We start from the raw sequence: 13,122 nt of genomic DNA on the forward strand, positions 1-13,122 counted from the left end.
GCTGTGAGGTATCTAAAAGGTATGGTAGGATACAATTAATCCAATGATCACTAGTGGATGGGGACAGGCAATTAAGTCCATCCTGTGTACTTACATGAAATGAGAGTTGGAAAGCATGAAAAGCAAGAAGCCAGGGCCGGGACGGTAGTCTGTGCCGGGAGCTGAGGTAGTGTAGCAGCGCTGCGGCGGGGTGGGCATACACCCAGACCACCCCCACCTCCACAGATAATGGGTTGCCAGATAGAATGGTGAAACATGGTGTTGTACCAGTAGAATTTGAATTAGAATATATAATAGAATATTTTTATACCACTCTATTCCTCATCCTGCTAGCCAGCCATTCCTTTCTACCAATTGGTTCTGGCATACTGGGTTCTTTGGTCTTTTCTGACCCCCTCATGTACCATCCTTTATAGCTATCTGGTTGAGGTCTATACCTGCTTGTTTCGGTTTCACTTTCTCACTGGATGCAAACTATCTTCCATCTATCCTATCAGTATACTATGATACACTGATTTTCCATCCTTTCATTTTAGATCCCTCCCGGCAGTTTTTACTTCTACTGGTACAACACCATGTTTCACCATTCTATCTGGCAACCCATTATCTGTGGAGGTGGGGGTGGTCTGGGTGTATGCCCACCCCGCCGCAGCGCTGCCACACTACCTCAGCTCCCGGCACAGACTACTGTCTCGGCCCTGGCTTCTTGCTTTTCATGCTTTCCAACTCTCATTTCATGTAAGTACACAGGATGGGCTTAATTGCCTGTCCCCATCCACTAGTGATCATTGGATTAATTGTATCCTACCATACCTTTTAGATACCTCACAGCATCAGCCCCTGATGAGTGGTTTACACGAAACGCGTCGGAAAACTTGATGATGCAAACTCATGCTCATATTACACCTTCCACCAATGAACATGTCATATATATTTTTTCAGTCATGGTCTCAGTGTACTTCTTTATATTATTGTCATTTTTTTTCGCTTAGGCTGCTGCAATGTGTATATATATGAAATTTATTGAATGTATTGTACAATCAGTTGTGACCACTATGTGGTGCCAAGTTGATATATATTTAATGTACCCTTGATGCCCATGTTGCATACACACATACTATGTGTGTGTGAACTTTTATGGTTTGATATTCGCTACAATGTCTCTCCTCAAGTGGTTATGCAATTGATATGTTTTATGCATCTTTTATTTTCAATAAATATACTTTTTGTTTTTATCAATCTACTCCCACAATGTTCTTGACCTCATTCAAAGTCCCAATTTCCCGTTCTTTATCTTTACAATAGGGATGGAGACACATTGTGTATATGTGCCTCATTCAAAGTCCCAAACTCCCCGCTTTTACTTTCCTTCTCTGAGCTGGCCGCTCAGCTGTCGGCTAATTGCCAGCTCTCTCCACAGTTACTCAGCTGTTGATGATCCTGCTCGTCAGTCCTGCCAGTCCAGTCCAGAGGAGCTCTGCCTTCGCCTTGGTCAACATCACAGAGACTATCTCCTGCGAGCCTGTTCAGGACTTGCTTTGCTGACATCCCTTCTTGCTCCAGATCCTGCTTGCTGTTCCACTACATTGATCCCTGACTTCTGGCTTGGCTTACTATCCGTTTCCGGGTACTGAACTGTGGCTATGTTTTGACTACGTTTGTTCCTTATTATTATTAAACAAGCACGATTTAACTGTACTTCTGTCTCGGTCTGATATCATGGTTTCTGATAAATAGGCTTCAAAATAGGGTGGGCTCGGGGCGTAGAGAATGCGAATGGAGCCCATCCAGTTGTGTTACAACAGCGAATGAATATTCGCTATTTAAACACTGATCCTCCTCCTGGCCGACCAGGAAGCGGGTTTGTGAGAATCGCCACCCGATTGGCTGAAAGGACAGGTGATCCTATTGGACGCCTAGGAGGAGGGGAGGGGACGCACGGCCACCGAGATGGAGGAATGGAGGAGATGCCCGCTGCCAATGCCTGATGCCCGCTGCCAATGCCGATTGCCCGAGCCTGCTCCACCAGCCGCCACGGTTTCTAAAGCACACAGATCAAAGGCTATTTTCTCAGCTTCCAGGGAGTAGGGGGCGGGGATGTGATGTGGCATCTCCCAAGATTGCTTGGTGTTGGCATAGACCAGTGATGGCCGAACCTTGGCGCCCCACATGTTTTGGAACTATATTTCCCATGATGCTAATGCACTCTGCAGTGTAGTGGAGCATCATGGGAAATGTAGTTCCAAAACATCTGGGGTGCCGAGGTTCACCATCACTGGTGTAGACTGTCAGAAGTAACTCATGTAGTTAGCAGAGGGAAGAGAGAGAAAAATCACACTAGGAGTATCACAGAGGCATAAGAAAAGAGGGCGGCTGGGGTGCAGAAAGTAAGAAAAGTGTAATGTTTGTCCATCAATGCAAAGTTTACCTTTTTTGGAAAAAAAAAATGTGGTGATGGACAAACATTACACTTTTCTTACTTTATGCACCCCTGACGAAGCTCTCCATCAACCAATTCCTAACCACGCCATAGCCAAAAAAAGACAGCTACAGAGCAGCTCTCTCATTCCGGGGGGGGGGGGCGTCCATGGATATCCTCCTGGAAACCACGCCTCTCATGTGCCCCCCCCTCCCTGGCGCACTCCGTGATTGCCGTGTCCTTCGAACATAGCTGATCACAAATCATAGTAAAGGGCTAATCACAGCAGCCCTTTACCATGTGATCAGCTGTGTCCAATCACAGCTGATCACAATGCCAGTTGCCAGTTATCGGCTCTCCTTTCCTCAAGCTGTCGCACCATGTGGAGAGGAGAGCTGGTAACCAGTGATCCTGACAGGGGACATATACACAGATAATCAGTGCACTAATGATCAGTGCAGCCCCATCAGTACTACCTATCAGTGCCCATTAGTGTTGCCTATCAGTGCTCATCAGTGCCACATATCAGTGCAGCCTCATCAGTGCCACCTATCAGTGCTGCCTATAAGTGCCCATCAGTGGCAACTATCAGTGCCCATTAGTGTCGCCTATCAGTGCCACATATCAGTGCCGCCTCATCAGTGCCCACCAGTACAGCTTATCAGTGCCCATCAGTGCTGTTCATCCGTGCCGCCTATCAGTTTTGCCTATAGGTGCCCATCAGTGCTGCCTATCAGTGGCCACCAGTGCCACCTATCAGTGCCCATCAGTGCTGTCTGTCAGTGTCACATATCAGTGCTGCCTTATCAGTTCCCATCAGTGCCGCCTCATCGGTGTCCATCAGTGCAGCTTATAAGTGCCCATCAGTACAGCCTATCAGTGCCCATCAGTGCTCTTCATCAGTGCTGCCAATCAGTGTTGCCTATGAGTGCACATCAGTGCTGCCTATCAGTGGCCACCAGTGCCGGCTATCAGTACCTATCAGTGCTGTCTGTCAGTTCCATATATCAGTGCCTCCTCATGAGTTCCCATCAGTGCAGCCTATCAGTGCCCATCAGTTTCCTGATTGGCCAAAATGAGAAGCGATCCTATTGACCTAGGGAGGAGGAGACGTCACGCAGGGGAAGGCGTGCCACAGTAAAGCTGAGGAAGGAGGGCGCAGTGTGAAGCCGCCGCCCACCACTAGCTGCTTAGTGGAAGCCTGTGCCATAGATGGAGTTAGTGCTTGGCTGCTGACCGATCTCCTGGGGGGGGGGGGTTAGTTTGAGATCCGACAGACCGGAGGGGTGCAGGAGACCCGACTGAAGGGGGGCATTGGATGGATTGCCACCCCCCAAAAAATATACCACCAGCCGCCACTGGAGCTGAGAGATCCTGTGTAAATTCTGTACTTTGAATCAATCTAGAGCTAAGACATCTGTAGATAAACAAGTACAACTTATGTAAGTGGATTGGTTTCATCTCATTGAGGCCAGACACTTCACTGGGTATATGGAGGGTTTACAACCACTTTAAGGACTTCAGTATTCAATGTCCCTGTGAGAATAGAGCCAAAGTGTGTCTGTAGTACATGAAGGGTTCAATGCAGCGCCCCTCTTTGCTTCTGCCCCTGTAATACAGATTGTAGAGCCCAGCGGCTCATTTACAGAGATATAAAAATATTTAGACCAGATTATATTATCCATTGACATACCGGGGGGCTGAGAACATTTGGGAGTCCCTTACCCCCCCCCCCCTCTACGAGAGTAAAGTATATACACATACAGTATACAGCTGTCTGATGGACTATTAATTGTAATGAACATTTTATAGAAGGTAGGTATTAATCCCAGTGGCCTATCGGTAGGTAGGTATGCACTCCCTCATTTTCTTGTAGCCTCGGTCACTTCTGTCACTTTCAAGGTGTTTCAAATATTGTGAGAGAACATCAGCAAAGAACGTCATAGAACGTTATCATAGAATGTTATCATAGAACATTATCATAGAACGTTATCATAGAACATTATCATAGAACGTGATCATAGAACGTTATCATAGAACGTGGAGATAGTAAAAAGGTGACCTACCGACACACGCTGTGCCATCTTCATTGGGCTCATAACCCCGATTACATCTTCTATTGGGGCGACACTTGTAACCCCCATATGTGTTTATACACACCGGCTTCTCTCTGGGGCAAAGAAATGGGAACTGTAGGCACTCGTCTGTGTCTGAAAATACAAGAAATATTCATAAGACTTACTAAAGAGTCAGAGACAAACATTCATCACCAAAAATCAACGAACAACGTGCTGTACAGTCTGTTGTATAACATTTATTAAAGAATATCTATAAAATAATAATAATAACCATATTTAAATAATAATAATAATAATAAAAATAATAATAATATTTAAACCGTTATTATTATTAACAGTACTATTAATATAGTAATAACAATAATAATACCATTTAAAACATTACTATTATTAGTATTATTATTAATAATAATGAAAGTACTGATAATAAAAAAGTATACTAATATTATTATTATTAGTTTTAGCGCTGTTTTAGTAGTTGAACTACACAGGAATTGGACTGTTATATTAACAATAATAATAATAATAATAATATGTATACAATACTACTACTACTACTACTACTACTACTAATAATAATAATAAGTATAAAATATTATTATTATGATGATTATTAATTCATTAATAACAATTAATTAATAACAATAATACTAATAATAATAATAATAATAATAATACATATACAATAATAATACTACTACTAATAATAATAAGTATAAAATATTATTATGATTATTATCATTATTAATTAATAACAATTAATTAATAACAACAACAACAACAATAATAATAATAATAATAATAATAATAATAATAATAATAATAATATTTATACATTATTATTATTTTTATTAATATTAATGAAAGTACCAATAATACAAAAAAATACAATACAAAAAAATACTACTAATATTAATATTATTAACAATAAGCAGTACAACTGTGAATATTTCAACTTTGTAATTCACTTTACAGTGTGAAAGACATACTTTACAGCTGTTAAAAAAATAAAAAATGTAAAAGAGTAGTATAAAAATATAACAGTCCAATTCCTGTGTAGTTCAAATACTAAAACAGCGCTAAAACTAAAACAAATATCATGTGGCCAACACCACACCAGAGAAAAGTCTTTTGTGTGTAGTGATGATAGAAGAAACAGTTGAAAAAACGTTATAGGTGATCATCCGTGATTGTCATAGTGTTGTCATAGCACCTTCCACCAAGACTCTCATATTTCACCCCCCAGGGGGTTAAACTCACCAGAAAACTCTAATGAGACAGCCTAGAATTAGTGTTCCTCAACCAGTTAAATCTGAATCCTCATTATCCGCAGAAATCCAGTGACATAAGGGCTCCAAAAACGTCATAAAGCACAAGAATTGCACATAACCTAATCCTGTTTATTTAGACGAGTTTCACATATGCCAAAGAACCCCCCTATATTGAACTACATACACATTAAAAACATCAATCGAGCAAACCAAGTGATAAAAACAGCTCTGTCACCGTTTCCACCGTCCAAGACTATGACAATCATGGATGATCACCTATAACGTTTTTTGAACTATTTCTTCTATCATCACTACACACAAAAGACTTTTCTCTAAAGTGGTGTCGGCCACATGATATTTGTTTTAGTTTTAGCACTGTTTTAGTATTTGAACTACACAGGAATTGGACTGTTATATTTTTATACTACTGTTTTACAATAAAAAAGATATACTAATATTATTATTATTATTATTATTATTATTATTATTAATAATATAATATTAATACAATATTATTATAGTTATTATGATTATTATTATTATTATTATTATTATTAATAATGTAAATAACTAATAATAGAAAATATATAATAATAATAATAATAAAATATTATTATGGTTATTATGATGATTATTATTAATGTAAATACTAATAATAGACAATATATATTATTATTATGATTATTATTAATAATAATAATAATCATAATAATAAGTATAATAATAATAAGTATAAAATACTACTATTACTACGAATAATAATAATATGATTAATATTATTATCATTAATATTGAAACTATTACTAATAAAAAAGATATACTAATATATTATTTCTAATAATAACAATAATAATAACAACGATAATAATAATAATAATAACAGCAATACTAATACTGCCACCAGTAGCGGCGAGCAAACCCCCCCTCCGTCGGTCACCAGCCTCGCGCTTACCCAATCTAGGTCACAGGCAGCGGCTTCCCGTGCGTCTCCTTCCTCCTCCTCCTAGGCGGCCAATAGGATCGCTCCAGACCAATCGGGGTGACGGGTCTCAGGACCCGCTTCCTGATTGACGCAAGGAGAATCAGTGTGACAATAGCCAATATTCATTGGCTATTGTCACACAACTAGGTGGGCTTGGGGTGCAGTGCTCTGCGCCCCGAGCCCACCCCTTTTGAAAGCCAATTAGAGCCTCAGGCTCTAATCATGTGCTTCAATAAAAAAAACCCCATTGGAATCCATGCGTCCGGCACCCTGCATGTAGATTAGGGGTCCAGATGCATGGATAGGGGGGCGGCGCACCTGCGCCCTGCATTACGGCCCGCCACTGACTGCCACCAATTGCAAACCCACGCTAAAAAAATAGGGGTGCCGCTCAAGGATCCTCTGTGTCTCAGTCCAGACCAGTCCAGGCTGGGGAGAGACCACCCTGGCTCAATGCATGCAGTAAAAAGAAAACAAACAACCCATATCACCCTCACTTCTCCCCTCCCCTTATTACTGCACCCATCACCACTTTCTAACTCTAAGCCCACTTGCTAAAAAACCCCCCAGGATACTGAAGCATGTCCCCTCATACAAATCATATTCTCATATTACCTCCCTTACTCTTCTGCTTCTCCTAACCGCTGGAGATATTTCCCCAAACCCTGGGCCTCCCTTATTTAACTGTGCCCAACACACCCATCACCACCACCCTACACCCTCTGGCAGTAGTCGCAATCTACACAATTTAGTCTCCATTCCTCTTCTTCCCAATACCAGCCTCCCTCTCTCCTGCTCCCTCTGGAACGCTCTCTCTGTCTGCAACAAACTCACTGCTGTTCATGACCTCTTTGGCACTAATTCCTTTAATCTACTTGCTCTCACCGAAACCTGGCTCCACGAATCTGACACCCCTTCTCCTGCTTCCCTCTCCCAGGGTGGCCTTCACTGGACTCACTCCCCTAGGCCTAATGGACGCAAAGGTGGTGGAGTGGGATTCATCCTATCCCCCCAGAGCACCTTCCAGGTTATTCACCCTCCTCCCTCTTTTTCCCTCTCATCATTCGAAGCCCACTGTATACGTCTATTCTCTCCAAATTCCCTAAGAATTGCTGTGATCTACCGGCCCCCTGGACCATTATTGACTTTCCTTGATGAGTTTTCTGCCTGGCTACCCTACTTTCTCTCTTCGGAAATTCCCACAATCCTTCTCGGTGATTTTAACATCCCTGCTAATACAAACACGCTTGCTACTTCTAAACTTCTTAGTCTAACCTCTTCATTTGACCTAAAGCAATGGGTACAGGCTTCTACTCACTCTGATGGCAATACCCTTGACCTTGTATTCTCTTACCTATGCACTCCATGCAACTTCTCAAACAATCCTTTTCCTCTCTCCGACCACCATCTTATTAGTTTCTCTCTCCCCCTGTCTTCCACCACCTTTCCCTCCAATCGCCTAACCATCACCCGTAGAAATTTTCGCAACTTCAACTCCTCTCTTCTCTATTCTGCTACTGACCACCTCTATGACAAAATCTCTCCCCTGTCCTGCCCCAACCAAGCCACGTCCATCTACAATAAATCTCTGTCCTCCACCCTGGATATGCTCGCTCCCCTCACTACACGCAGAATCAGGCCTCGACCCCTACAACCCTGGCAAACAGATGACACTAAAATTCTCAAAAAACGTAGTCGCGCTCTTGAGCGTCTGTGGCACACGACTAAGTCTCTCAAAGACTTCAACCAATACAAATCTGCCCTCCAAATATACTATTCTTTCCTCCACACTGCCAAGCAAACCTATTTTACAGCTCTTATTAACACCTTCTCATCTAGTCCCCGTAAACTCTTCTCTACCTTCAACTCTCTACTTTGTCCTCCACCGCCTCCACCCACTGACTCACTCACTGCCCAGGAGATCGCTAATCACTTCAAAAACAAGATTGATACAATCTGCGATTAAATCTCCGCTCTACAGGTGTCTCCCCCAGCTAAGACCCCATGTCAACAGGAACAACTGACACTCCCCCTATTCAAATCTGCTACTACAGACGAAGTTGCTAAACTCCTTTCTGTCGCCCACCTAACCACCTGTCCCCTGGACCCTATTCCCTCTCAAATGCTACGGTCACCCTCTGACCCCATCCTACACTCTCTAACCCACATCTTCAATCTCTCCCTCACCTCTGGCATCTTCCCCAATGCTCTAAAACATGCACTGGTCACCCCCATACTTAAAAAGCCGACCTTGGACCCCACCAATCCTAACAACCTACGCCCTATCTCCTTGCTCCCCTTTTCCTCTAAACTCCTTGAACGCCTGGTTTACAACCGAGTGACCACCTCATTAAAAACAACCTTCTTGATCCCCTTCAATCTGGATTTCGCCCTCAACACTCCACAGAAACTGCTCTTTTAAAACTCACAAATGACCTACTAACTGCAAAAACCAACGGACACTATTCTGTACTCCTACTTCTGGACCTTTCAGCTGCCTTTGACACGGTTGACCACCCCCTCCTCCTCAAAAAACGTTACTCCCTCGGTCTCCGTGACTGTGCTCTTCAGTGGCTCTCATCCTACCTATCCCAATGCACCTTCAGTGTCACTTACAATTCTACTTCCTCCACTCCTCTTCCCTTCTCTGTCGGGGTCCCCCAAGGTTCTGTTCTTGGACCTCTTTTATTTTCAATCTACACCTCCTCCCTGGGTCAGCTGATAGCCTCTCACAGCTTTCAATATAATTTCTACGCTGACGACACACAAATCTATCTCTCCACCCCTCAACTCACTCCATCAGTCTCCTCACGCATCACTAACTTACTAACCGACATATCTGTATGGATGTCACACCACTTCCTCAAACTCAACTTGTCCAAAACCGAGCTTATAATATTTCCTCCCTCACGTGCCTCTTCCCCTGACTTGTCTGTCAAGAGCAATGGCACAACCATCTACCCGTCCCCACATGTCAGGGTGCTAGGTGTTATCCTGGATTCTGAACTCTCCTTTCAGCCCCACATCCAATCACTTTCCAAAGCTTGCCGCCTCAACCTCCGCAACATCTCTAAACTACGTCCCTTTCTAACCAATGAAACCACAAAGCTCCTGATTCACTCCCTGGTTATCTCTCGCCTTGACTACTGCAACTCCTTCTCATTGGCTTACCTTTAAATAGACTATCCCCCCTTCATCATGAATGCTGCTGTCAGACTCATCCACCTTACAAACCACTCAGCGTCTGCTATACCCCTCTCTGCCAATCCCTCCATTGGCTGCCACTCGCCCAACAAATTAAATTCAAAATACTAACAATAAGTTACAAAGCCATCCACAACTGTGCCCCCAGCTACATCACTAACCTAGTCTCAAAATACCAACCTAATCACCCTCTCCGTTCCTCCCAAGACCTCCTGCTCTCTAGCTCCCTCATCACCTCCTCCCATATCCGCCTCCAGGACTTCTTCCGAGCCTCTCCCATTCTCTGGAATTCCCTACCCCAATCTATCAGACTGCCTCCAAATTTATCCATTTTTAGGCGATCCCTGAAAACTTTCCTCTTCAGAGAAGCCTATCCTGCCTCCATCTAATAACTGCACTATTTTCTCCATTAGCTCATCCCCCACAGCTATTACCCTTTTGTATAACTTGACCCTCCCTCCTAGATTGTAAGCTCTAATGAACAGGGCCCTCTGATTCCTCCTGTATTAAATGGGGATGGTGTGTTCAGGGTGATGTGCAGTTTTATGGGGCGTACACACGGTCAGACTTTTCGGCTACAAAAGTCCGATGGACGCCGCAGACCAAATCCGGCGGACAATCTGATCGTGTGTGGGCTTCCCCGGACTTTCAGCGGACTTTTCCAGTCGCAAATCTGATGGACTTTAGATTTGGAACATGCTTTAAATCTTTACGTTGTAACTCTGCCGGACCCAGAAATCCGCTCGTCTGTATGCTAGTCCGACGGACAAAAACCCACGCTAGGGCAGCTATTGGCTACTGGCTATCAACTTCCTTATTTTAGTCCGGTGTACGTCATCACGTACGAATCCGTTGGACTTTTGTGTGATCGTATGTAGGCAAGTCGGTTCGTTAGAAAGTCTGCCGCAAGTCCGTCAAAAGTTTGTCGGACGGGCTGTCTGACTTTTGTAGCCGAAAAGTCCGACCGTGTGTACGCCCCATTAGTTTTCCCCCACATATAGGGTTTTGCTTTTAGGCCAAAAAGTTCAAATTTGGTCTCATCTGACCAGAGCACCTTCTTCCACATGTTTGCTGTGTCCTCCACATGGCTTCTCGCAAAAACTGCAGACAGGACTTCTTATGACTTTCTTCACCAATGACTTTCTTCTTGTCACTCTTCCATAAAGGGCAGATTTGTGGAGAACACGACTAATAGTTGTCCTGTGGACAGATTCTCCCACCTTAGCTGTGGATCTCTGCAGCTCCTCCAGAGTTACCATGGGCCTCTTGGCTACTTCTCTGATGAATGCTCTCCTTGCCCGGCCTGTCAGTTTAGGTGGACAGCCATGTCTTGGTAGGTTTGCAGTTGTGCCATACTCTTTCCATTTTCGGATGATGGATTGAACAGAGCTCCGTGAGATGTTCAAAGCTTGGGATATTTTTCTATAACCTAACCCTGCTTTAAACTTCTCCACAACTTTATCCCTGACCTGTCTGGTGTGTTCCTTGGCCTTCACGATGCTGTTTGTTCTTTAAGGTTCTCTAACAAACCTCTGAGGGCTTCACAGAACAGCTGTATTTATACTGAAATTAAATTACACACAGGTGAACTCTATTTACTAATTAGATGACTTCTGAATACAATTGTTTCTACTAGATTTTAGTTAGGGGTATCAGAGTAAAGGGGGCTGGATACAAAGGCACGCCACACTTTTCACATTTTGAAAACCATTTATAATTTTCCTTCCACTTCACAATTATGTGCCACTTTGTGTTGGTCTAATCACATAAAATCCCAATATAATACATTTACATTTTTGGCTGTAATATAAATCTTGAAAATTTTAAAGGGTATGAATATTTTTTTGGGGCACTGTAGTAGTAGGTGTAGCAACCTGTAGTTGTAGGCAGGGAGCTCCTCACAAATTTACTTGCCAGGAATAATTATCCTGGTTGATTGATAGGGATCCATTGATTTCTCCCTAAGTTTGGCCTTGTTGTACTTTTCTCTTCTACTACCAGGTGGCCAGGTACTTGGTGGTACTAGACATGAGAAGGGCAACCCAAGGTCAAGTTATGGGTATGTAGGGTATCTCAGCCAATGGGCAGGGGTTTTCTTGAATACCTTGGCCTGCTGGGAGAACCTATCTATTCGGGTGGAGTCAGGTGATCTAGGTTCTGTGCCACCTGGAAGGCTGTCTGGGTGGACATGTGTCTTGTTGCCCTGGGCTGATAGGCTGGAGATTGGGCCTATCCTGGGGGCATCTGGCTACTAGGCTGTGTGAGGGCCTATCCAGAAGTAAAGAGAGCAATGCAGGGTTGGGATTGCGACTTGCAGTCCAACCAGAAGTGACAGTTCTGCTGGCCAGAGAACCTGTCAGTGGTCGGAGGTAGAAAGGAAGCAGTCACCACAAAGGGACCAACCATCTTATTACCGGGGACCACAGTGAGTAACTGAAGCAAGTACCGGAGCAGCATTCTCACCGAATGGGCACGGTGGAGAATCGGGAATCTTCAGGCGGTGATCAAGTCAAGAACCCAACCAGCGGAGGTGACGCTTGCAGAGCAGCCTTGTGTGTCAAGCTAGGGACCGAGCCGGTCAGCAGGGGTGAAGCTTGAGAAGTATCTGGAGTGCCAAGCTAGGGACCCAACAGGGTGACGCTTGAGGGTGATACCACCGCAAAGATTGGAGGAGCTCAGGGGATTCAGAGTCAGTGACTCAGAGGGTCTAGTGAGAGACCGGGAGCTCAGTGTTGAAGAACTACAAGAGGCAGTTGTAGTGAAGCTGAAGGAACGGTTACGTTTGAGTTAGGAACTGTTAAAGACTGGTGCTATAGGAGACAGCATTCCTGCACGTGCAGATGTGGTGCCCTTGCTGGGGCCTTTCCCTGCATGGCTGTCCTCTCTATTGAAGTCTCAAGGTCTGCAAATTGAATTTACACCTACTCCTGGCCCTAACCCTCCTTCCCCCTAAAATACACAAAAGAACTGTTAAGAGAAATAAAACCTCTTTTACAATCAAGAAGTGTCTGGCGCCCAATAACTTTGTCCACCTCGCACCCACGATGCCTCACAACCCACCGCATACAGAAGGATGTCGGGCTATCTTTGGCCTGGAAAGTTCTCATTAGACTGGACAAGGCCAGAGACCTTGCTACCTAGGCAATCCTTTTGTTAAAATGATTAAAA

General features: G+C 43.7%; 1 protein-coding gene across 4 annotated transcripts in view; it reads right to left on the reverse strand.

The window, feature by feature from the left end:
• Nucleotides 1-13,122, reverse strand: part of CRTAC1 (cartilage acidic protein 1) — a 951,030-nt gene that overhangs the window by 35,150 nt on the left and 902,758 nt on the right. For all 4 annotated transcript variants that reach the window (XR_012235617.1, XM_073595539.1, XM_073595541.1 and 1 more), the window contains exon 14: nt 4,486-4,629. Coding sequence is in view for 3 of the 4 variants with exons in the window: in XM_073595539.1 (XP_073451640.1) it covers nt 4,486-4,629 (144 nt within the window). In the remaining variant the exon portion in view is untranslated. The remainder of the gene's footprint in view (nt 1-4,485; nt 4,630-13,122) is intronic.

The sequence above is a fragment of the Aquarana catesbeiana genome, linkage group LG08 (assembly GCF_042186555.1).
Source record: "Aquarana catesbeiana isolate 2022-GZ linkage group LG08, ASM4218655v1, whole genome shotgun sequence".
Taxonomy (NCBI): Eukaryota; Metazoa; Chordata; class Amphibia; order Anura; family Ranidae; genus Aquarana; species Aquarana catesbeiana.